General features: G+C 61.2%; 2 protein-coding genes across 13 annotated transcripts; both read right to left on the reverse strand.

Annotated features, from left to right (window-relative positions):
* Positions 1 to 96: 96 nt before the first annotated feature.
* On the reverse strand, positions 97 to 5,361 carry LOC128770573 (alpha-parvin-like). The gene is made up of 11 exons (XM_053885189.1): positions 5,142 to 5,361; positions 4,000 to 4,089; positions 3,869 to 3,939; positions 3,700 to 3,802; positions 3,489 to 3,629; positions 2,783 to 2,898; positions 2,645 to 2,703; positions 2,183 to 2,202; positions 2,039 to 2,100; positions 1,909 to 1,977; positions 97 to 1,026 (listed from the first exon to the last, which is right to left on the reverse strand). The coding sequence occupies exons 1-11, from the start codon at positions 5,260 to 5,262 to the stop codon at positions 574 to 576; spliced, it is 1,305 nt and encodes a 434-aa protein (XP_053741164.1). The 5' UTR covers positions 5,263 to 5,361; the 3' UTR covers positions 97 to 573.
* Positions 5,362 to 5,425: 64 nt separating this feature from the next.
* LOC128770571 (F-actin-monooxygenase mical2b-like) lies at positions 5,426 to 21,134 on the reverse strand. Of its 12 annotated transcripts, XM_053885178.1 has the most exons (37): positions 21,001 to 21,134; positions 19,571 to 19,890; positions 19,014 to 19,221; positions 18,746 to 18,862; positions 16,078 to 16,179; positions 15,569 to 15,724; positions 15,404 to 15,504; positions 15,007 to 15,264; positions 14,830 to 14,945; positions 14,649 to 14,775; positions 14,515 to 14,590; positions 14,236 to 14,365; positions 13,848 to 14,041; positions 12,886 to 13,055; positions 12,722 to 12,832; positions 12,513 to 12,665; positions 12,243 to 12,425; positions 11,804 to 11,926; positions 11,340 to 11,567; positions 11,171 to 11,224; positions 11,014 to 11,106; positions 10,725 to 10,896; positions 10,586 to 10,659; positions 10,257 to 10,335; positions 8,611 to 8,691; positions 8,499 to 8,546; positions 8,158 to 8,282; positions 7,938 to 8,093; positions 7,772 to 7,863; positions 7,461 to 7,705; positions 7,324 to 7,388; positions 7,192 to 7,260; positions 6,219 to 6,312; positions 6,039 to 6,141; positions 5,911 to 5,984; positions 5,638 to 5,851; positions 5,426 to 5,566 (listed from the first exon to the last, which is right to left on the reverse strand). In XM_053885178.1, the coding sequence occupies exons 1-36, from the start codon at positions 21,092 to 21,094 to the stop codon at positions 5,658 to 5,660; spliced, it is 4,785 nt and encodes a 1,594-aa protein (XP_053741153.1). In that variant the 5' UTR covers positions 21,095 to 21,134; the 3' UTR covers positions 5,426 to 5,566; positions 5,638 to 5,657. The 12 variants fall into 12 exon arrangements, 10 of the variants coding, with proteins under 10 accessions (XP_053741153.1, XP_053741161.1, XP_053741159.1 ...); XR_008416526.1 differs by lacking the exons at positions 5,426 to 5,566; positions 5,638 to 5,851; positions 5,911 to 5,984; ... (13 more) ...; positions 11,014 to 11,106; positions 11,171 to 11,224 and having other exon boundaries at positions 11,424 to 11,567; positions 12,243 to 12,346; positions 21,001 to 21,129; XM_053885184.1 differs by lacking the exons at positions 5,426 to 5,566; positions 5,638 to 5,851; positions 5,911 to 5,984; ... (14 more) ...; positions 11,340 to 11,567; positions 11,804 to 11,926 and having other exon boundaries at positions 10,798 to 10,896; positions 12,201 to 12,346; positions 21,001 to 21,129.
* Between the last annotated feature and the right edge of the window lie 2,748 nt (positions 21,135 to 23,882).

Below are 23,882 nucleotides of genomic sequence, written 5' to 3' on the forward strand. Positions count from 1 at the left end.
CTCTCTCTCTCTCTCTCTCTCTCTCTCTCTCTCTCTCTCTCTCTCTCTCTCTCTCTCTCTCATCATCCCAGAGAGAAGCAGCTCAGCATCTTCATCTCTGCTCCCTCCAGCACGTGCCTCCTGTCTTCTCCAAACCAAGCCTCGCCAGCCTTTGGCCCCACATCACCCCCGACTCCCATGATTCCTGCTGCCTGCACCTGCTTCTTCCTGAACTGCTTTGACTGAGGTTTTGACCCTCTCACCCTTGTGAGGACACAATGTCCCCACAACAATGGTGGCTTGTCAAGACTTGGTCCTCACAAGTATGACAGAGCACGTGCGCGCGCGCGCACACACGAGCAGCTGCACAAACACACCTTATCTACAGCAGCAGACGGAGGAGGTCACATGACTCCAGAGGACTCAGGCTCATGATGGAACCTGGAGCGGAGTCTCACCGGGAGCGGAGCTGCTGGGTCACATGGCTTGGCCCCGGGGCCTCTTCTCCCCGCAGCTCCTCACCAGCAGGAGGCGCTACTGCAGCCGGTGAGAGGGGGGGGGGCGCGCGCACACACGCGTCCGTGTGGGGACCTCTCACGACCAACCACCCAGAGCACATGGCCATCGTGAACCGGACAGGGAGCCAGTGACTGTGAGCTTTTCACCCTGGGCCAGAGTGAAGACGCGTGTGTGCAGGAGGAGATTACAGATGCTGTGGGCCGCTGCCGGAGCCCAGGAGCCAGCAGTCCGCCTGCTCATCTCTGCAGCTTGGCACCGCTCTCTGGAGCGGAACCAAAGACGAGCGGCACAGCCAGGAGGCGGCGACTGAAGCCCAGAACCAGAGAGTGTTCCAGTGTGTGGGTGGAACCACAGGCCAGGCGGCGCACCAGTGTGGCCCCTGCTGGCCACACGGAGAAGGGCAGCAGGCCAGAGCCGCGGTCGCACCTTCTGGTCGAAGTTCTCCGGCGTCAGGAAGAAGTTGTAGAGAGGAACGAAGTAGCCCTCCAGCAGACCCATGAGCAGCACCAGGTACACGCCATCTGCAAACTGGGAGGACGCCACATCAGCTCCGGTGCGGTCCAGTCCAGCACGGCCCATCAGTCAAGTCCAGACCAGTCCAGTCGGGTCGGGTCGGGTCGGGTCCGGTCCGGTCCAGTCCAGTCCAGTCCAGTCCAGTCCAGTCAGGTCTGGTCCAGTCGGGTCGGGTCGGGTCCAGTCCAGTCCAGTCCAGTCCAGTCCAGTCAGGTCTGGTCCGGTCCGGTCCAGACCAGTCCAGTCAGGTCCGGTCGAGCCCAGTTCGGTCCGGTCCGGTCCAGTCCAGTCCAGTCCAGTCAGGTCCGGTCCAGTCGGGTCGGGTCCGGTCCAGTCCAGTCCGGTCCAGACCAGTCCAGTCAGGTCCGGTCGAGCCCAGTTCGGTCCGGTCCGGTCCGGTCCAGTCCAGTCCAGTCAGGTCCGGTCGAGCCCAGTCCGGTCCGGTCCAGTCCAGTCCGGTCCAGTCAGGTCCGGTTGAGCCCAGTCTGGTGCGGTCCAGTCCAGTCAGGTCCGGTCAAGCCCAGTCTGGTCCGGTCCAGTCCAGACCAGTCAGGTCCAGTCAGGTCCAGTCCGGTCCGGTCCGGTCCGGTCAGGTCCAGTCGAGTCGGGTCCAGTCCAGTCCAGTCAGGTCTGGTCCGGTCCAGTCAAGGACAGTCCAGTCCAGTCAGGTCCGGTCAAGCCCAGTCCGGTCCGGTCCGGTCCGGTCCAGTCCAGTCCACTCAGGTCCGGTTGAGCCCAGTCTGGTGCGGTCCAGTCCATTCAGGTCCGGTCCGGTCCGGTCCAGTCCAGTCCAGTCCAGTCCGGTCCGTTCCAGTCCGTTCCAGTCCAGTCCAGTCCAGTCCAGTCCAGTCCAGACCAGGCAGGTCCATACCAGTCCTGTCCAGTCCAGCCGCCTACCTGAGTCTCCAGTTCAGACACCTCCAGGTTCAGCTTGTTCAGGTGCTTGTTCACGAAGGTGATGAGCGTCTGCAACAACAGCAGACGGTCACTGCACCTGGCCACCAGGGGGCGGCAGCAGGCGGCTCACCTTCTTCACCACGCTGAGCTTGTCGGGCGCGTGGTCGAAGAGCGTGTCGAAGGCGTCTCTCTCTGTGGAGAGAGCAGAGGTGAGCGCCGGAGAGCAGAGCACCGGAGCGGAACTGGAGCGGAGCCGAGCCACGTCAGAACCCACCGTGTCGACCCGAGAAGGCCCTGCAACAGAGAGGGGGGGAGGGGTGAGGAATGTTCTCCACACCAGCAACACACTTCTAAGTCCAGACAATGGTCCCGAAGACGCTGCAGCCGCTGAGGTGAGGCTCGGCGCCACAGCAGGACCAGGCAGGCCTGCAGCACACACACGTCTCTCTGGCCTTGTGGGGACCTCCCCTGGCCATCCCCCCAACACATGGCTGTCCTCACAAGGACAGTGTTTTGCCAGCCTCAGAGCTAAACCGGCCAAAATCTCCTCACTCTGTTGGTCAAAACCTCACACAGGTCCTCGCTAAAGATAGAAGTACAAGAACACACACACACACACACGCAGGCGGCACAGAAACTCACACCAGACCAATAAATCGCACACGGAGCAGAACGCACGACATGATGGAAAAACACACACACAGTGGGAGGCGGCGGCGCCGGGGCCCAGACTCACTCGGTGTTGCCGGTGATCTCCTCCTGGATCTGCCGCGACTGAAGGATGCCCTCGCGCTTCTGCGCACACACACACACACACACACACACACACCACAGTCAGGAGAAGCTCGGGACACCAGCAGAGCCCTGGACCCACCTGCACCACCACCACCTGGATGGAGACGTGGTCCGGCAGCCTGATGGGCGCTCTGAAGTGCTGGGACAGCGCCACCAGCAGGTGGAGGATGGCCACGATGCTCTTGGCGTGGACAGCTGAGGAGACAGAGGAGACCCTCACTCTGGCGCAGGGATCTGAGAGAGGGCCAGAGCAGAACCCTGGAGTGGCACCAGAGACACCTGCTGACCTTTCCACACCCACATCTCTGGACCAGAGGACGGAGCTCTCACCCGCCCTGCAGGAGAGCTGGAGCCCTGGAGTGAGCCAGGACTCGGTACCACGCTGGTCACCAGGCCGGTCACCAGGCCGGTCCAGTCATGAAGCTCCGCACGGAGCAGCACCTGGCCCCCGGCACTGGAGCCAGTTCTCAGAGCAGGACTTGGTCCATGGCACAAGCTCTCTCTGCGTCACACACTCACCACCTCACGTCCCCTCAGACCTGCTGCAGATACACCGCCCCCTGCTGACCATGCGCGGGTACTGGCGGCCCAGCAGCTGTGACCTGGTGTCCGACCTGCCGTGCAGTGGTGACGTCACATCCGGCAGATACCATATCTCTTTCTGAAGGTTTCAAGGCACTTTCTACCACACGCGCATGTTTGTCATCGGATCTTTTGCCAAGTTGACGTGACATGACGTGATGGCTGGGCGGGAGCAGGGCAGCGTGCAGGCGTGTGGCACTCACAGTCCACGTTCCAGCGAATGTTCCTGGTGGAGAGCTTGAGCGAGTCGTTGATGCGCTCCAGAACCGTCTGCAGCTTCTGCTTCTGAGCGATTTCCGACTGCGTCACCTCGGCGACGTTGAGCTTCTCTCCCTCCAGCTTTTCTGCAACAGAGTCGCGAGAGCGTCCAGGCCAGGGCAGCAGAGCGCCCGGCTCCGGGGCGGAGGCTCTCACCGAAGAGCTTCTGCAGGACCTGACCGTCGTACAGGTCTTCAGCCAGGTCTTTGACGATGATCCTCTCTCCCACCAGGACGTCGTTGATCCAGTCGATCAGCACCTGACCAAGTCCATTCCACAGCCGTTCTGGAAGGCAGCTTCAAACACGGGTCCCGACAGGCCTCACCTTCATCAGCTCCTGCAGTTTGCGATCGTTCCTGGAGTTGGGATCCACCATGGTCCGGACCTCGTTCTCCTCTGACAGCAGAGAGACATGTGTCAAACTGGGCCGAGCGGCAGGACGGAGCCGACTGTTACCTAGCATGGTGTCTTCACGGTCCAGCTCGTAGTGGGAGGGGCTGAGGGGGAGGTTGATGGCGTTGATTCCTTCTTCCTGGAGCTCAGACACTGAGGGGAAAGGCACACGGGTGACTTGCATGTCTGTCCAAGGCTGCTCAGGCCGCACTGGCCCACAGTCACGGAGGGCCGGAGAGGCCTCCATCCAGCCTGGAGCGGGTCTCGGGTGGAGCCTACAAGAGTCTCCCACTCTGAGAGTCTCCGACACTGAGAGTCTCCGACACTGAGAGTCTCCGACACTGAGAGTCTCCGACTCTGAGAGTCTCCGACTGGCGCCTGGAATCACTCGCATCAGTTCTGCAGCAGAGGAGAACATCCGCCGCGGCTTCCTGCTTCTCAGCAGGTTGGTGTGGGTCCCAGCTGTGAGAGACCTGAGCGGCTCCTCTGTGTTTGTGTGTGTGTTTGTGTGTGTGTGTGTGTGTGTGTGTGTGTGTGTGCGCGCGCGCGCGCGCGGCGTCCTCAGCAGCCGCGGCTCTCATCAACACGTGAGCCGACACCTTCTCACTCTACATGGGGCAGAGAGCTGAGGAGACCCGAGCAGGCTGAGAACATCTGACCTACACCGCCTCCACCTCCAGCAGACTCAGACTCAGACGCCTCGGCCTCAGCGGGCGCCTCCTGACGCGGCACAGCTTCTCTCTCTGGAGGTCACCTGCCTGGGCCGGGGGGGGGGGCGGCTGCGTCCCTACCTGCAGCACGCTGCACCCTGTCACCTCCCTCTCTGTCACACACAGGCGCACAGAAAAGCTCTCTCTCTCTCTCTCTCTCCTGATCCACGGTGGGACCCCCACGTGACCCTGGAGCTCCAGACACGGCTCCACGGAGACAAGGAGCCGCTGTGTCACTGTGACGTCAGACTGGGCCGTGCTTGGATGATTCCAGAGGTGGAGGAGAAAAGCCGTCCCAACTGTGGAGCCGCGAGCGGAGGAATTCACTCCTTACAAGGACACACGCGCGCGCGCACACACACACACCAATCTGACCGAGTCACTTCACGGCAACACGGCAGCACGCGGGTCCGCCATCTTGCTGGCGCGTCCTCTCACGCCGCCAGCGGCTCCGCGGCGGCTCCGGCAGCGGCTCCGCGGCGGCGCCACACGTACCTTCCTTGGCCTTCTTCCTGCGCGCCAGCGTGCCTCCGAGTTTGCCCAGGAACGAGTCGTCCTTCTTGCGCGAGGACGGAGACTTGGGGGAGGACGGGGACTTCTGCGGGGACGAAGCCATCGCGACTGGTGCGGTTCGGGAAACTCCAGGTCCACTCCCAGAAGCGGAAGCGGACTTCCAGACTTTTCTCCCCGAGTGACTCGCCAGGCTCCTCCTCCTCCTCCTGCGCGGAGCGCGGGGGGGGTGCGGGGGGAGGAGCCTGGCGAGGCCGCGGGGCTCGCGCTGGAGAACCAACCACCAAGCGCGTGCGTCTCATCCGCTGTGCCGCAGGATGGACCACGCGTTGCCAACCCCGGCGGCAGCAGGGTGAGGACGATGATGAAGGTGGAGGAGGCCAGCAGAACCAAGAAAAACCAGCCTCAAGCTAAAAAGAAATTCAGTTTATTCAAGATTTGCTTGCCAGCGCGACCGACCGGGGGCCACAGTGACACTGACCACTGCCGGGCTCCAAGGCCTCAGAGGCCCGGCGAGTCCCAGCTCTCCTCCAGGCGTGACAGCAGCAGACTCTGCAGGTCCCGGTCCTCTGCGCGCTCCTTCAGCCGCTGCTGCTCCATGGCCGACACCAGCATGTCCCGCCGCTCCACCGTCCTCATGATCTGGGACAGAAGCTCCTCCTCCTGCCGACGCTCCCGCCAGGTCTTCCTGGCGTCTGCGGAGCAGAGCGCGCGGTCAGCAGCGGCTCCAGCGCCTCACCGTCTCCGTGGTTACCGGGGGTGGCCGTCCGCCGGCGATACTCCTGCTCCAGTCTGCACTGAGTGTCCTCCAGCTGCAGCTCCTGAGCACTGAGACACCTCTGGTTACCCGCAGGTCAGGTCCCCGACCCGGTGACCACCTACTGGATCATGAGCTCCGACTCGTAGCGCTCCAGTCGGTTCTTCTCCATGACCAGCTGGAACCAGGACTGGTAGAGCTGGGCCTCGTCTTCGGCCGGACAAGGCTCTGGAAGTTTGGAGATGAGAGGAGGTTGCAACACCAGCTGAGACTCTGGGCTCCACCTGGCTCCACAGAAGAGTCACCTGCTTCGCCTCGGATCCTCTTCTCCATCTCCACCCCTCGCTCCTCCACGTCCCGCTGCTTCTCTCCCACCTCCTCTAGTTGGCGCTGGATGGTCTGCACACATGAGGACCTGGATAAGCTTCACTGGTGCTCAGCTACTCCAGACCACCACACTGACTGCGGTTCCTGCGGTTGAGGAGAGTCGCCCGACTGCGGCAACAGCTGGGTTAAGTCATGTTCTCCTGGGCTTACGCGCGGTGGCGAGAGAGAGAGTCGTTCCCCTCCGTGACCAGGGGTGGCGCCTCAACACGCTTCCTTCTCCAGGGTTTGGGATTCAACTCTCAACTCTCACAAGCATGATGATGATGGTGGTGGTGGGTGGAGTCACTAAAGAACAGAGTTGCACTCCACTAGCTTAGCATCCATGCTAACGGCTGCTTACGTGGCGCTAATGTCGTCACGTCTTCTAATCTCCTTGTGAGAACTGAGGATCCAAACCACCTGCATGAAGGAAGGTGAAGACACGACGGCCAATATCAGGTGAGTCATGTGACCACCGCAGACATGGCCTCAGACCCAGGAACACACACTGCATCAGGTTCCACTCCTCCATTGTATAGAAGGTTATTAAACTGTGAGGAGCCTCGCACTTTGTTAACTGAAGCTGCAGCAGCTGCACATCAGTCCACTCATAGCTCAGCGACTGGCTACACGCTAGCTTAGCTCAGCGACTGGCTACACGCTAGCTTAGCTCAGCGACTGGCTACACGCTAGCTTAGCCCAGCGACTGGCTACACGCTAGCTTAGCCCAGCGACTGGCTACACGCTAGCTTAGCTCAGCTATCAGCCGCACCATCCAGGTGGTGGAGTCTGACTCAGAGAGATTCCAGTTTCTCTCCAGCAGTGGGACTAAGTTGGTGACATGCATTTTCAAAGCCCGATCTAACGCAGTGACTGGGTTGTGTGGGCCGTGCTCACTGAGGACCTCCTCACCTGAGCCTGGTGGAGCCTCTTCAGCTGATCTTGCTTCTTCTCCTGCTGCTGCCGCAGGTCTGTGCTCTTCTGAGAGCAGAAGCAGAGATGAGACCGACTCTCTCTCTCTCGCTCGCTCGCTCGCTCACACACCCGTCCAGAAGGTCTGTGGTCCTCCTCTTCGTCGCTGGACGGCTGGGCCTGGTCGTGTCTGGCAGCTGACGGAGGACAGCGGCTCAGGTTGGAGAATGGAAGGCTTGCGTGAAGGCGCTTCTCCTGCAGCCTCTCACCTTTGTTCCTCAGGTTGTTGAGAATGTTCCGGATCTCCCTCTGGACCTCTGGCTCGCCCTCGCCCTTCTTCTTCAGCCTCAGGGAGGAGAAGAGGTGGGGAGCCCGGTGGGGCTCGTCAGAGAAGACCCCGCCGGAGTTCCGTCCAGGGTGTCCCTTCCTGGAGCCGCTCTCCTCGCAGGAGTCCAGAGCCAGAGAGCTGAAGAGGAAGCTCAGCGCCCCCTCGGACCTGGGCCTCTGCCGGCGCCTGCGGGGGGAGGACACGGTCAGCAGCCAGGTCCTCCTGCGCACTCTGGCTGATACTGCTACTGACGTGCTGCTGGAGAAACTGAAGGTCCTCCTGAAGGCGCCGGCGAGGAGCTGCAGCATGGAGGGAGGCTCCCCGGCGCTGGACTCTGCGGAGGCCTGGTGGGAGACCAGAGAGTGGCCGCGTCATATCTGCAGCCCTGCAGTGCAGAGGAGAGGTGCTGCCACGAAACCTGCAGGGGGCCACGCAGCAGCTCCTCTTCAGGCAGCAGGTCCCAGTCCAGGAGCTTCTCTTTGTCGCTCTGGGACAGAAGCAGTCTCTTCTTCTGGGTGGATGAGTGGCCAGTCTTCTGGAGGCTGGCTTCCATTCTGGAGCTGCCGGCGCCCTCCTGAGGTGCAATGTCAGAGCCCAGGCTGCTGCGCGTGCGTGCGTGCGTGCGTGCGTGCGCCTACTGTGTCGGGTGTCTCGGGCTGGATCTCCTCGAAGTCCGAGTCAACTGAGTCAGGAAGCGTCTCTGGCGGGTCGGAGCTCGGAGGTCTTCCTCTCTGGAGGCGTCTGACCAAGAGCAGAGGGAAGGCTGCGCACACACCAGGAGACCCATGAGCCACATCATTACGACCACCTGGCCCACACCCAGCAGAGGACGGGTCCTGGGCTGCAGGGGTCCAGCGGACAGGTACTGACCACTGCAGCCCAGGAGCTCCACCACCTACTGAGAAGCAAGTTTATATTGAGTCTGCTCTGCAGTGACAGGAAGTGGCCAGTAGACGGCGCTCACACAGCAAAGACTCACTGGTTCTGATCTTGTTCCTCCAGCGAAGGTTGGGTTTGGAGTCGGGCTCTGAGAGACACCAGACGTCAGACACAGAGGCACGCGTCACGCCGGCCACACCCACGCCACTGACCTTTGACCTCCTCCAGGCCGCTGACCACTGCGGAGGTCGGGCAACAGGAAGTGAGGGCAGGGACCGGCTTCCGGTCCGGAGCTGCAGAGAGAAGCTGGCGGTCAGTGGAGCTTCAGCCTGGCCGACCGCTTCCTGTCTGCGCTCGGTCACATGACCGGCGTGTCAAAACAGGTGATCGGAAAAGTCACATTCGTGGACGGCGCCATCTGCAGACACGTCCAGGAATGAGAGGATCACTGTGGACCGGACCAGAGCCAGAGGAAGCGGATGAATTCGTTACGTCAGGAAGAAGCACACGGACCCTCCACCACGAAGAGACTCACTCCCTCACATCACACCGAGGACGAGAGAAGCTCCCGCCGCAGGTGGCGGCGGCACAGACCGACTGAGCAGGCGGCTCACGACACACTCGCCGAACACACATCACCTGCTGCAGCTGAGCATGAAGCAGCCAGAGAGCAGCTCCAGGAGAAAATGGAAGGTGAGGAGACGGTGGAGAGCCAGAGAGATGGAAGGAGCCGTGACCCCGGCGGATGTGAGATGAGAGGAGGGCGTTAGTCAGACTGTGAGGGAACAAAGCAGGAGCCCAAGTCTTACGGAACCAAACAGATTTATTGACGTTTACAGTGGAAGTAAGTGGACAGGAAGGACAAGAGCGTCCGCCTCTTTGGACTCGGCCTCACTTTTAAAGTCACCAAACCAGCAGCCCAGTGTCGGCCGACGCTGGGCACCTCGGCAGAAGCTCGGGACGCGACCTGGTCTGACCTCCAACACAGGCGTGACTTTAAAAGTGAGGGAGGCCAAGCGGCGCCGGCCGCCACACCGCAGGGGCCACTAGAGGGCGACAGATCTTCTAGGAGGATCATGAGAGGGAGGAAGCGGGGAGGTCTCCTTCTGGAACAGAGGGAACCACAGACGTGAGGAGGAGGAGGCGGGGCAGAGGAGCAGGGGTTAGCGGAGGCACAGCGGAGTTAGGGGTCGGACCATGTGACCCCTGCTGCTCGCGAGGACCCCAACATGCGGGAGTTACTGCCGCCAGTCGGGGTCAACACCAGGACCATCAGGGAACCTGGGAAACTCACTCTACAGTCCACCTAGTGAGCAGAGGAGTCACATGACCCTTCACCGAGGAGGTGCACGTGGGGAGGGGGGGGGGGGCAGAATCAGAGCCAAGCACACCACATGATGAGGAAGATGAGGATGAAGGAGGAAGGCTGGCGGGCAGAGAGGGCTCATGCTGGACATGGTAAACCAGGAGAGAACAGTCAAGCCGTTTTTATTCGTGATGAACGTGAAATACTACCATAAAATAAACAAGGTTCTGTAAAAAAGGAAAGTATCGAAACACAAACAAAGTGAAAACAGACTGGCGACGCTGCAGCCTGATCCAGAGCGCATCCCCGGACGCACGTCCAGACCAGACCAGACCAGCTGGCGTCACGCGAGCGAGCCGCCTGCTACAGCAGCCTCCCGCCGCATCTGAACCAGCACCTCCTGCATCGCGCACAGCAGCGCCGCGCCCAGGCTCAGCAGCTCGTACAGGAACTCGTAGTCGCGCGAGCAACTGCTAAAGTGAGCCGCCGCCGCCGCCACGCCCACTCGCCTGGGCCAGCTCAGGCCACGCCGCAGCAACCAAACCCAAGTACCTGGTGCCGCCGCCGCTGTCGTCCTCGCGGCGAGGCTCCCGCCGTCACACAGCAGAGAGGGCGCCGAGCTCTGGGCGTCCTGCGGCAGAAGACACACAGCAGGTCAGAAACACCCGTCCGTCACCACGGTCTCAGGTTCCAGCGGCACGTTCCCCCTCCACTCCCCCGGGGGCAGCACTGTCTTCAGAGCTCAGAAAGCTTTCCTGCCAACGTCAGTGAGGATCCCTCCACGTGGGAAACAAGATAAATGGGTCAAGAAAAATGAAGAGTCCAGAGCTGTGCTCAAACGAAGCGCCCTCTGCTGGGGAACACGCGGGTGGGAGCCTCACCTTCCTGCTCCTGAAGCGGCTCGGGTGAGAGGCGGACTGCAGCTGCCTGTAGTGGGTCTTGCAGTAGAACTTGGCTGGAAACAAAGCAGGTTTCCAGACTCTCCTGTCAGGACGTTCACTGGCCGAGCTTCTCACTGACCGTGGCGCGAGTCGTAGGCGTGTGTCCCCAGCCGCAGCCTGCAGCTGCAGACGTGGCAGCGGAAACACTGGCGGTGGAAGAAGCAGCCCTCGGCGCTGAGCCGCTCCATCACGTAGACCCGGCCGGAGCAGAAGTGGCAGGCGTCGCTGCCGCCCGGTCCAGAGGGGACGCACTGGGGAGACACGCACAGGGCGCAGTGGTCAGGAGCCGCAGCAGCAACAGAGGGCGCGGCAGAGGTCAGGACTCAGAAGTGGGGGGGGGCGGGCGGGGCGCAGCGCGGCGGCCTTACCGGCGAGGAACCGGGCCTGTGGTCAGTCTCATAGAGCAGCGCCAGCACCTGGGCTTTAGCGTCTATGGAGGACGAGACCTTGCCGACCGTGCGCTGGCAGAGGGAGCAGGAGAGAAGGCGTGAGGGAGCAGAGCGGGGGCAGCGGAGACACCAGTACCTCTCTACTGTAGCGGGGCGCGGCGGGGGGGCCGCGAGGGGCAGCGCCGCCACTCTGGAGTGAGAGAGGGGTCACAGAAGGTGGGTCTGAGACTGGGCCGGACCTCTGGTCCCAGTGGACCGCCTGCTCCTGGCCGCCGCAGCAGCAGCAGCAGCAGCAGCAGCGTTACCTCTGGCTCTCGGCTCTGAGCGTCCAGACAGCAGGAGCTGCCGCGGCAGAGGTGAGACAGGCCGGCGATGGTGTCCTCAGAAGACACACACTCAGGGTGGAGAGGCTCTGGCTTCTCTGGCTCCAGAGAGGAGAAACCGCTCAGGGCGGCGGGGTCAGGGACGGGGTGGACGGCGGGGTAGGGAGGGAAGAGAGAAGAGGACAGAGGGGAGGCAGAGGAGAGCGCCACCTGCAGGAGGTCACACGCAGCAAAGACAGTCAGACTTTGGACTCAGACGCGCTGATCATGAGAGAGTCACACGCACACGCCTGCGCGCGCACACACACACACACACACACACACACACACACACACACACACACACACACACACACACACACACACACACACACACACACACACACACACACACACACACACACACACACACACACACACACACACACACACACGGTGGGAACAACCTGAGGTCGGGAGCAGCCAACAGGTTTGATGGAGTCAGGAAACAGTGAGGAGAGGAGAGTCGCTCGCTCTTTTATACTGCGTCTGCTCATGTCTCCTACGGAGGACACTTTCCTGGACTCACTCTGAGGGGACGAGAGGGAGGAGGAGGAGGGGAGGAAGAGCGTGGAGAAGAGGAAGAAGAGGAGGATGAAGAGAGGGACAGAGAACAGTAGGAGGCCAGAGAAGAGGAAGAAGGTGGAGAAGAGGACAGAGAAGAGGAGGAGGGGAGGAAGAGTAGGAGGATGGAGAAGAGGAAGAGGAGGAGGAGGGGAGGAGGGGAGGAAGAGAGGGACGGAGAAGAGTAGGAGGAGGAGAGGAGGAGGAAGAGGAGGAAGGAGACAGATGAAGGACAGACACCTGCTAAATAGACGGGGGTCACTCGGGCCGGCCTCGGGTCACCTGCTGACGGGACTCGCCAGAGTCGGGGTGAGCCGCAGCAGATGGGTCTGGAGAGGTGCATTGTGGGGGCTGGAGTTCGGGGCTCGGGGAGCGAGACAGAAAACCTGGTGAGGGAGAGCGACAGCTGTCGTCCTGTGGGACCAGAGAGGAGGGATTCTCCAGCAGGCGGAGGTAGACAGACGGCTGAGAGAGAGACAGACAGGAAGAGCAGCGGTGAAGGGGGGAGAGAGAGAGAGAGAGAGAGACTGGGAGGGAGACACGGGACTGTACCTGCCACTTTGGGTGACGGGGGGGCAGTGTGGCAGGGGGAGGGGCTTGCTGAGGCTTAGCAAAGCGAGGATTGTCCTCGTCCGGCAGAAGAAGAGGAGAGGAAGGAGGAGACGGAAGAGGAGAGCAGGGGGCATCGGAGAGGTCCTGACCCGACTGAGGAGGAGCAGAGAGCATCACCTCCTGCGGCGGCGGGAGGCGGCGGGACTCACCTGCGCTCGCACCTGTCCCGACCGAGAGTTCTCCTCAAACTTGGCCTGCAGCTGCGTGGCCATGGAGCGCACCTTGTTCTCTCCAGCAGGGGGCCCACTGTGACAGGACAGCTGCAGAGCAGAGCATCAGGACCCCCAGCTGTGGGCCCTCCGGCCGCGCTCACCTCCATCAGGTAGCTGTGGCCCCTCCTGCGCCTCTTGCTCAGCGAGTCGTCCTGAGGGAGAGCAGACGCGGCCTGGAGCAGGTGTGTGGGAGCCTGGCCCACCTTTGGGATCCTCTTGCCAAGACTGAGCAGCGCCGGGTCCTCGTCGTTCTCCTCCGCCTCTCTGGGACCTGCAAGACAAGGTGCAGCTTAAACAGCCTGTCGACTGGAGCAGTGTGTTGTCTCTGCTCCGTTTCTCCCACATCCACATGTTCAGGTGTTTTCACAGCATCACAGTATCCGTGTTGCCTGAGAACGCCACGCCTCGCGCCGCGCTTCTGAGCGCTCTCGGTCACAGAGCAAGGACACGCCCCCAACGCCACTTCTGCGCCATCCGTTTTGAAATGGCAAACAAAAGACTCATTATCATAAAAAATACATTCGAATCTGAAAAACACTTTTCGTGAAGACAATTTGAAACATTTTCACTGTATTGAAAACCTTTTAAGATACGACCTAAAACTTTTTTTCTCGTATTCAGACATCAATAACGGCATCAAAACATCATTTTTCGAAATGAATTATTTTAGTTTTTTTCGAAATCAGTTGGTTTTTTTGTATTCAAATCTGGGTGGCAGAGAGATCCCTCGTACCCTGACATCATCACCGCTTTCACCCCCAACACCAGCTCAACTGTGTAACAATGCGCCTCCTCGGCCAGCAGGTGGCAGTAGCTCAGTCCGGTCAGGATTTCAGCCAGTGTTTAGTTGGAACCGGAGCAGGAACCAGAGGTCAGCCTGGTGCGGCAGACTTGAGACTGAACGTTTCAACATGTCCAACCTCAGGGAGCTGCGGCTGCTACAGTCAGAGCTGGACATCGCACGTGAGTCCAAGCCCACCGCCCCAGGACCAATCACAGCGGCACACTTGGTCTGTGGGAGCGGCGCGGCGCGACACGTCAGGACGGAGCAGGAGCGTCTTACCGTTGCTGGGCGAGTTCCTGAAGGCCTCGTAGAACTTGGACAGGTAGAAGACCATGAGCAGTTGGTCGGGCTCCTGCGCCGCCGCCATCTCCTCACCGGTGGTGACGGGTTGAATTCCCAGCTGCTGCTCGGCCACGTCGAAGGCCAGCTGGTTGTTTCCCACCACGTCGTCTTCGTGGAGCGAATAGAAATCGCTGCCGGTCCCACCAGAAACATACACACACGAGAGGATGAACAGGCACGGTGTCCCACATGGGCCGATGACCAGTCAAAGGTCGAAGGTCATGTCCAACATGCCAGTCAGAGAATGTGTTGCGTGTCGCCGTCTGATGACATCACCATGAGGAGCCCGGGTGTCAGACGGCACCACGAGCGGAGGGGTACCTACACGAGCTGGGGTCTGTGGCGGTGGATGAGGGCGCACAGGGCGAGGCCGCTCCTCCAGGAGCCGCTCAGGTTGGTGACCTCCACTCCCCCGTAGCCCTGCGTCTGCTTCTGGCACCAGGTCAGCAGGCGCTCTGGGGGTCAGATCAGCCAGCAGAGAGGTCAAAGGTCAGCCCGTGATCCCACGGGGGACCAGACTCGGCGGCAGGAGGTCGCCCCTCTACCATGACCCCGCTCCACTGTCGGCCCGAGTCTGCGGTTACAGTCCAACGGCAGAACTCACTGGGGCCGAGCGATCCAGCTCCTCTTCTCTCCAGGAACCCCGAGTCCTGCTGCCCGTCGATGAACAGGTGACGCACCTGCGACAGGAAGCAGACGTCAGAACCCGGTGAGCCCGGTGAGCCGGCTCCAACTGACCTGGTGGGGGCGCACACAGTTGGAGCTGAGGTTGGGGTAGCGGGTGGCCGGGTCGATGGAGTACTGCTCGAAGTTCTTGCTGATGTTCTCCGTGGTGGTCTGCGGCAGCAGCCGGTAGATCCTCTCTCTAGGGTCGCGGGAGTCAAGTGAGTGGGGGGGGCAGTGGGTGGACGGAGCTCACCTCTCTGCCAGGATCTCCAGGGGGCTCCTGCCCTCGGCGTGGCCCTTCACCATCCAGGCCGTGTCGAACGCCGCCAGGAAGCCGCGAGCGCAGCCCGTGCCCATGGGCCAGAAGGGCTGGCGGCACAAGTGGCGGGGTCAGCTGGCGTGCCACAGGCAGAGCGCCCAGTCACCGTACCTCCAGCAGACTGTCTCCCACCAGCGCCACCAGCAGCCGGCGCCCGTGCTTCTCCCGGATCAGGGCGGCGTTCTCCGAGGCGTACATGCTGGTGAAGTCGAACATGGCCACGTCCGGCTGCCCGCGGTGGTTGATGGCGTAGTCCAGGGACGGCAGCTGGTAGTCGGTGCCGAAGTCGGCCGCCTGGCGGGCGTACGACAGCAGCGCCTCCTGGTCGACGTTGTCAGAGCTGAGCAGGCGCTCGGTCTCCAGGTAATCCTGCCGAGACAGCAGCAGGGCTAGCGGCGGGCGCGAGTGCGGGCTCACGCCTGTCAACAAGCCAAGTCTGGCCGAGAGCAAAGAGGCGAGCGGCGCCCTGAGGAAGGAAGGAGCGGCGCCGGCGGCGGCGGTGACTCACGCGGACGATGACGCCCTTCTCCAGCAGGCTGGCTTTCTTGGCCGTCATGACGAAGTAGTGCGTGTTGTCGCGGTAGTAGACGATGTTCTCCAGGTCGATCCCTTCAGCACAGACTGGGTCAGAGCACGTCCGAGCGGCCGCAGGTGTGGGCGGCGCCCGACCCACCTGTCTCCTCCTTCAGCTCCAGGAAGAACTTCTGGTTGAAGATGAAGGCCACGCCACTGATCTCCTCCACCTTGGCCTCGGCCGTCGTGTTCCGGTTGACGAAGTTGGCCGTGATGGCGATGGCCAGCTTCCCTCGGAACTCTTTCCGACCGAACCCTGCGAGGACACCGGTCTCTGAGTCTCACCACCACAGCCCCCCCGCCCCGGGTTGTGATGGCTCTGCTTCGAGTGTCTCTGCTTTGGATCTGAACCATGTGAAGGAGCAAATCTTTTCACCAAAACAGCAGGGTTGAGTCTGAGCAGGGAGGCAGGTGTGGAACATCACACCTCAGCCGGAAGCTAGCGTGCGACAACAGGAAATGCCTGACCCAGAGAGGGAGGAGACGGCAGCACTGACCCACTCGCAGGCTGGGACAGCGTCATGGAGCACCGTTCTGAGGTGCACCTCAACGTCGTCCGCATCAAAGTCAGACAAGAGCAAACTGAGGGCAAACTCCACAACCTCTCACCTTCCAGAGTGTTCTTCCTGCCGTCCGCGCCGATCACAACCTCGAAGTCCATGTGGGAGACGCAGTGGCCAGCAGGTCGGACCTCGGCTCGCCAGCCGGCACCTGGGTGAGAAAGCCAGCCTGAGAAGTTCTGAGAGACGCCGGGCAGAGCTGGCCCTCGCTCAAGAGCCACTCCAAATATGTGAGGAAAGCAGTGCTCAGCAGCAGCTAAGAATAGGCCGCCATCGTCCTCACCCCACACGCCTCGGCGGCAAAACGCTTTCACAGCACGTGCTCAGGAGCCGCTGCCGAGACCACAACAGGGTCCGGACCGACCACAGTCGGGTCTCCGGACCGACCAGAGTCTGGTCTCTGGACCGACCAGAGTCTGGTCTCCGGACCGTCCAGAGTTGAGTCGAGTCTCCGGACCGTCCAGGATCGAGTCTCCGGACCGTCCAGAGTTGAGTCGAGTCTCCGGACCGTCCAGGATCGAGTCTCCGAACCGTCCAGAGTTGAGTCGAGTCTCCGAACCGTCCAGGATCGAGTCGAGTCTCCGAACCGTCCAGGATCGAGTCGAGTCTCCGGACCGTCCAGGATCAAGTCTCCGGACCGTCCAGGATCGAGTCGAGTCTCCGGATCGTCCAGGATCGAGTCGAGTCTCCGGACTGTCCAGGATCGAGTCTCCGGACCGTCCAGAGTTGAGTCGCGTCTCCGAACCGTCCAGGATCGAGTCTCCGGACCATCCAGAGTTGAGTTGAGTCTCCGGACCGTCCAGGATCGAGTCTCCGAACCGTCCAGGATCGAGTCTCCGGACCGTCCAGAGTTGAGTCGAGTCTCCGGACCGTCCAGGATCGAGTCTCCGGACCGTCCAGAGTTGAGTCGAGTCTCCGGACCGTCCAGGATCGAGTCTCCGGACCGTCCAGAGTTGAGTCGAGTCTCCGGACCGTCCAGGATCGAGTCTCCGAACCGTCCAGGATCGAGTCTCCGGACCGTCCAGAGTTGAGTCGAGTCTCCGGACCGTCCAGGATCGAGTCTCTGGACCGTCCAGAGTTGAGTCGAGTCGCCGGACCGTCCAGGATCGAGTCTCCGGACCGTCCAGAGTTGAGTCGAGTCTCCGGACCGTCCAGGATTGAGTCTCCGGACCGTCCAGAGTTGAGTCGAGTCTCCGGACCGTCCAGGATCGAGTCTCCGAACCGTCCAGGATCGAGTCTCCGGACCGTCCAGAGTTGAGTCGAGTCTCCGAACCGTCCAGGATCGAGTCTCCGGACCGTCCAGAGTTGAGTCGAGTCTCCGGACCGTCCAGGATCGAGTCTCCGGACCGTCCAGAGTTGAGTCGAGTCGCCGGACCGTCCAGGATCGAGTCTCCGAACCGTCCAGAGTTGAGTCGAGTCTCCGAACCGTCCAGGATCGAGTCGAGTCTCCGAACCGTCCAGGATCGAGTCGAGTCTCCGGACCGTCCAGGATCAAGTCTCCGGACCGTCCAGGATCGAGTCGAGTCTCCGGATCGTCCAGGATCGAGTCGAGTCTCCGGACTGTCCAGGATCGAGTCTCCGGACCGTCCAGAGTTGAGTCGCGTCTCCGAACCGTCCAGGATCGAGTCTCCGGACCATCCAGAGTTGAGTTGAGTCTCCGGACCGTCCAGGATCGAGTCTCCGAACCGTCCAGGATCGAGTCTCCGGACCGTCCAGAGTTGAGTCGAGTCTCCGGACCGTCCAGGATCGAGTCTCCGGACCGTCCAGAGTTGAGTCGAGTCTCCGGGCCGTCCAGGATCGAGTCTCCGGACCGTCCAGAGTTGAGTCGAGTCTCCGGACCGTCCAGGATCGAGTCTCCGAACCGTCCAGGATCGAGTCTCCGGACCGTCCAGAGTTGAGTCGAGTCTCCGGACCGTCCAGGATCGAGTCTCTGGACCGTCCAGAGTTGAGTCGAGTCGCCGGACCGTCCAGGATCGAGTCTCCGGACCGTCCAGAGTTGAGTCGAGTCTCCGGACCGTCCAGGATTGAGTCTCCGGACCGTCCAGAGTTGAGTCGAGTCTCCGGACCGTCCAGGATCGAGTCTCCGAACCGTCCAGGATCGAGTCTCCGGACCGTCCAGAGTTGAGTCGAGTCTCCGAACCGTCCAGGATCGAGTCTCCGGACCGTCCAGAGTTGAGTCGAGTCTCCGGACCGTCCAGGATCGAGTCTCCGGACCGTCCAGAGTTGAGTCGAGTCGCCGGACCGTCCAGGATCGAGTCTCCGGACCGTCCAGAGTTGAGTCGAGTCTCCGGACCGTCCAGGATCGAGTCTCCGGACCGTCCAGAGTTGAGTCGAGTCTCCGGACCGTCCAGGATCGAGTCTCCGAACCGTCCAGGATCGAGTCTCCGGACCGTCCAGAGTTGAGTCGAGTCTCCGAACCGTCCATGATCGAGTCTCCGGACCGTCCAGAGTTGAGTCGAGTCTCCGGACCGTCCAGGATCGAGTCTCCGGACCGTCCAGAGTTGAGTCGAGTCTCCGGACCGTCCAGGATCGAGTCTCCGGACCGTCCAGGATCGAGTCTCCGGACCGTCCAGAGTTGAGTCGAGTCTCCGGACCGTCCAGGATCGAGTCTTCAGACTGACCACAGTCGGGTCTCCGGACTGACCAGAGTCGGGTCTCTGGAGCGACTAGAGCAGGGTCAACAGAGAACAGCGGTCGTCTGGAATCCACTCACGTACCATCACCGACCTGGTCTTCCGAAGGCTCCAGGATTTTGGAGAACTCCACGTTGACGTGAATCTCAACTCCAAGAATGAGACATATCTTCAGCAGCATGAGCTGGAGCTGGCGGATACCTGGGAGAGAGCACCACGGTGAGCAGGGCTCCGAGCAGGCCTGAGGGAGGAGACGGCTCTCAGGCGCCGAGCTTCATCTCTTTCCATCACGTCCTCCCCGACACCTGAACCCGGAGCTCACTCTAGTGAAGGGCAAAAGCACCCCACTCACTGATGTGGTCGATGGAGCCGGCACAGAACTTGCCGTAGAACTTCTTGGCCCCCAGGCCCCGGAGGTCGTGGATGGTGAAGGGCCAGAGGTGGAGCACGTTGTTTCTGGAGAAGGTGTCTCTCTTCTCGATGACCACCACCTTGCAGCCCAGCAGCGCCAGCTCCACGGCCGTCCTCAGACCGCACGGCCCCCCGCCGACGATCAGACACTGGGCGGGACGTTGGGAGACAAGTGTTACAAACGGAGGCCCCGAGGCTCTGTCCCAACATCTCAGCAACCTGCCGCCGTCCCCGCTGCTGCTGCATCATCAAAGTCAAGTCCACCAATCACGCTACTGAGTCAAACTGCTGACTCATGGCTTCAGCCTTCTGACGGCTAACCAAGCTAGCGTTCAGCGGGCCTGCGTCCGGTGAGGGCCAGCAGGAGCCACAGCTCACCATCCTTCACACAGCTGCCTGCGCTCAGCACGCTAGCTAAGCGCGCTCACCCCGACTCTCCTCACATGGTCCACAGCACGAGATGTGGACTGAGACACACAGCGATCCCACGACTCTCACCCGGGTCCCCTGGCAGGCCTTGTTCTGGCCGTAGACCTTCTGCTGGGCGCGCTTGTCCAGTTTGGTCCACAGAGCTTTGACCTTCCAGGAGGTGAGCGCCGCTTTGAGCGAGCTGTAGAAGCCGCTGTGGTCCAGCGGGTCCAGCTCCAGCTGTCTGCAGAGGATGCTGAAGGCCTGCAGGGTTCCTTTGCACGTGGGCATCTGGACAAAGTTCTCGAAGAGCCGGCTGGCCTGCGCCGTGCGCTCGTCCTCCACCTCTGCCATCATGTGCTGCTTCCTCAGCTGCCACTGATCTAACAAGCAGCCATGTGGAGCTGGTCCTGTCAGGAGACACGGGGGAGAGAAGACAGAGAGAGAGAGAGAGAGGCGGTGAGAAGGTGCGGAGGCCCGAGGCAGGAGACAGCGCCCTCCCCTGGCCAGTGACTCTCTCTGCCTGGGCTCAGTCATCCGGGAGAGACTCTGAGGAGAAGAACAAGTCCAACACCCCGGACCTCCACAGACTGGAGGGCACATTCCACAGCAGCTCCACCGAAAATAAACCTCCAAGGTCGGCACCTCAGAGTGGTGAGGCCTTCAGGGACTGGCTCCAGAGTCTGACTCCCACTGCACGCAGCCATCCAGGCCAGCGGGGGCAGGAGGCGCTCGCCCGTGTGAGCCAGCGGCCGAGTCAGACGAGTCCCAGCGGAGGCCCGAGCCCTTCCTGAGCCATTAGTGGCATCTCCGCAGCAGCCGAGTCACAGCCGGTGAACTGCCGCATCAGCAACACATCTCCACCCGCCGCACTCCGAGTCTCAGCCGGACCATGCGTCACCAGGAACCCAAACGCCTGGACGCAGGTCCTTTGGAAACCTCGAGTCCTCAACACCTGTTTTGCTCCTCAGCTTTGGCTTTAGTCCCCTAGTCTGGGTCATTCTGATGCCTCCGTCGCTCTGGATGGCGTGTCACGTGCCAACAGCGCGTCAGTCCGAGGCGACTCGAGAGGCTGCTGCGAATGGCGACGGTAAGCTGAGTGCCTCCTGCTGCGTGTCATGTCTGGGAGGACTCCAGCGCTCATGTCAAGACTCGCTCGAGTCACAGGAGTCAGACTGGTCCGACTCTCACGAGTCGGGGTTGACCAGCCCCCCCCACTGAGCTCACTGGAGCTGCGCTGTGTCTCTGCTCAGACCAGGTCCACGTGGAGTCCAGTGACACGGCACTCGACTCCCTGGTGTATTTTTGTCCTGGCCCCCCTCCCCCGCTGCCACTCATTCACACCCCTTATAAGTCAAGGCTGACCTGGCTCACAGGCTGACACCCGGACCGGGACCAAAGCGCTCCAGCTGAGGATCCAGGTCCAGAGGAGTCCTTCCTGCTCGGCACTGATCAGTCAAACACTGGTTTCAGAGCCGATGACTGTGAAACGTTCCCACGCCAGAGTGGTGCCGGCTCACCGTGGCGGGACTGGGACCCACGTGATGTGTCGGCCTGCACCTGGAGAGAACCGGGGCCCAACACGGAGCAGCAACACGCGGTCACGTGACGCATCAGCCGGTGCCACGCGCCCAACAGCCAAGACTCATCATCTCACACACACACACACACACACACACACACACACACACACACACGCACGCACGCACACACACACACGCACACACGCTCTCACCTCTGACCACTCTCCTCAGTGCCGTTGAGCAAGGCCAACACAAAGGCTCTCACACGCAGGACTTCCGTCACAACTTCCGTCCGTTCACTCGCGCGCCGCCGAGCAACACGACGCGGCCGTGACAGGTCCACGTGACGAGTGTCGGAGCCGAACCGTTCAGGTGGACCGACGAGGCCGGCAGGTGGAGGACGCGCGCCGGAGCTGGCACTCACCTGAGACAAGAGTCGTGCTCCGCTCGCGCTCTCTGTCGCGAGCTCGTGCTTCTGCTGGACCCGCTCCGAGCGCGGAGCTCTGATCAAGCGCGCGACGGCGCAGCGATAAAAGCACTTCCTGTTGGAGACGCCGCTGCAATAAAGCTGCTGCTTTCAGGACGCGTCTTCCGGCCAAGTCACCGGCGCGGGTCCGCGACGGCTCCGTGATGTCACGGTGAAAACCACGTCCATGTTGGAATGAGAAAGGCAACACTGAATACGCGTTTGGACTTGGTGTAAGCGAGTCTTTTAACTTGAAGGGACGTTTCAAGTGGAGACCCTTCCGGTTGGGCAGAGTTCTAAATAAACACGACAGCAGTTGGAAATGGACCAAATGAACCAATAAAACGATGAAAGTTTTTCACACTTGAAGAAAACAGAGGCCAAAGGTCGGTACCGAACAAACGACTGAAACACGCGCGCGCGCGATGCTGCCCCCACTCTGCCTCCCTGTGGCCAAAAGACGGAACAGCACAGAAACCGTCCAGGCCGGACTGATGGTTCGATACCAACATTCATAATAAAGACTGTGTGGTAGGACAAAGGAGTAGGAGGCACAGGTCAGGTCTGAGTGTGTTTTATTCACCAACCAAAAAGCAACCGTTCGTCCCATACAGTCTCCATTCCTCTTGTAACACCTGTGTGTCCCTACCCATCAACCCACTGGGTGAGAGACCACACCCCCAAGCACCCGCTACAACTGCGATTATTCTCATTCTGATGAGCAGGAGCTGGCCAGAGCGTCCTGAGGCTCAAAGAGCCGGTGGATGGCTGAATGTGATGAGGCTCCATGAAAGAGTGAAGAGGGAAGAACTTGACACCAGTGAGAGGGAAACTGCAGGAGGAGAGAGTCAGGAAGCTGGTGGAGCTGCACTTTAGTGGAGCGGCAGATGAAATATGAACGAGTGCTGCTCCTCAGCAATAATGGATGAGAGGAGGGGGAGAGAGAGGGAGAGAGAGAGGAGAGGGAGAGAGAGAGAGGAGGGGGGAGAGAGAGGGAGAGAGAGAGAGAGAGAGGAGGGGGAGAGAGAGAGAGAGAGAGGAGGGGGAGAGAGAGAGAGGAGAGAGAGAGGAGAGAGAGACACACACACACACGCTGCCACGGTCTGAGGCCAGCACCTGCGCGGCGGGTGCCTTGCTCATGGGCGCCTGGGCGACACTCCCTGGACTCCAGCGAGGCCTCCACTCTGGAATCAGACTCAGGTTTATTGCCATGGTCAGTGGGATCCCAGCAACTAGGGAAGTGCTGTCGAAAATAAAACAAACTCACAGGGGAGGGGAAGAAGCTGTTCCTGTGACCAGCAGCCCAGGTGTGGCGTGTGGGGCGGCCCACATGACGAGGGAGGGGCCGAGGTGAGGAGGCTGAGTCGTGACGCAGCAATCACAGAAATGCAACACTTGGATCTGAGTCAAAGAGCTGAGTCAGGCAGTCTCCCTCCTCTCCTCTCCTCCTCCTCTCCTCCTCCTCCTCCTCCTCTTCTTCCCCCTCCTCCTCTTCTCCTCCTCCTCTCCTCCTCCTCCTCCTCTCCTCTCCTCTCCTCTCCTCCTCCTCTCCTCTCCTCCTCCTCTCCTCTCCTCCTCCTCTCCTCCTCCTCTCCTCTCCCCTCATCAACTCCTCCTCCTCTCCTCTCCTCCTCTCCTCTCCTCCTCCTCTCCTCTCCTCCTCTCCTCCTCTCCTCTCCTCCTCTCCTCCTCTCCTCTCCTCTCCTCTCCTCTCCTCTCCTCTCCTCCTCCTCCTCCTCCTCTCCTCCTCCTCCTCTCCTCCTCTCCTCTCCTCTCCTCTCCTCTCCTCCTCTCCTCTCCTCCTCTCCTCCTCCTCCTCTCCTCCTCCTCCTCCTCTCCTCTCCTCTCCTCTCCTCTCCTCTCCTCTCCTCTCCTCCTCTCCTCTCCTCCTCTCCTCCTCCTCCTCTCCTTCTCCTCCTCCTCTCCTCCTCTCCTCTCCTCCTCTCCTCCTCCTCTCCTCCTCCTCCTCCTCCTCTTCTTCCCCCTCCTCCTCTTCTCCTCCTCCTCTCCTCCTCCTCCTCCTCTCCTCTCCTCTCCTCTCCTCCTCCTCTCCCTCCTCCTCTCCTCTCCTCTCCTCTCCTCCTCCTCTCCTCTCCTCCTCCTCTCCTCTCCTCCTCCTCCTCTCCTCTTCCTCCTCCTCCTCTCCTCTCCTCTCCTCTCCTCTCCTCCTCCTCTCCTCTCCTCTCCTCTCCTGTCCTCTCCTCCTCTCCTCCTCCTCCTCCTCTTCTTCCCCCTCCTCCAACCACAGGCCCCTCCCCCTCCTCTTCCTCCTCCGGGCCCCTCTCCCTGCTCTGACGGAGCAGCTCTCAGGAGAAGAAAGTGCTGACGTGTGCGATGGACTGATCTTCACTTGTAATCCTGCAGCATTAATGTGCCAGTGGGATTAGAGCTCGACCCTCCTGTCGATCACATG

This window comes from Synchiropus splendidus, chromosome 14 (assembly GCF_027744825.2).
Source record: "Synchiropus splendidus isolate RoL2022-P1 chromosome 14, RoL_Sspl_1.0, whole genome shotgun sequence".
Taxonomy (NCBI): domain Eukaryota; kingdom Metazoa; phylum Chordata; class Actinopteri; order Syngnathiformes; family Callionymidae; genus Synchiropus; species Synchiropus splendidus.

Excerpts from the sequence above, each read along its gene's own strand:
- LOC128770573 (XM_053885189.1), bottom strand. The coding sequence starts at position 5,262 with ATGGCTTCGTCCCCGCAGAAGTCCCCGTCCTCCCCCAAGTCTCCGTCC. Across the intron at positions 2,704-2,782 it reads TCCAGGTGGTGGTGGTGCAG|AAGCGCGAGGGCATCCTTCA; the intron begins GTGGGTCCAGGG and ends GTGTGTGCGCAG. Across the intron at positions 1,027-1,908 it reads TGTCTGAACTGGAGACTCAG|TTTGCAGATGGCGTGTACCT; the intron begins GTAGGCGGCTGG and ends GCGTCCTCCCAG.
- LOC128770571 (XM_053885178.1), bottom strand. The coding sequence starts at position 21,094 with ATGCGTCACGTGACCGCGTGTTGCTGCTCCGTGTTGGGCCCCGGTTCT. Across the intron at positions 19,891-21,000 it reads TGGGTCCCAGTCCCGCCACG|GACCAGCTCCACATGGCTGC; the intron begins GTGAGCCGGCAC and ends GTCTCCTGACAG. Across the intron at positions 15,265-15,403 it reads AGAAGGGCGTCATCGTCCGC|GATTACCTGGAGACCGAGCG; the intron begins GTGAGTCACCGC and ends CTGTCTCGGCAG.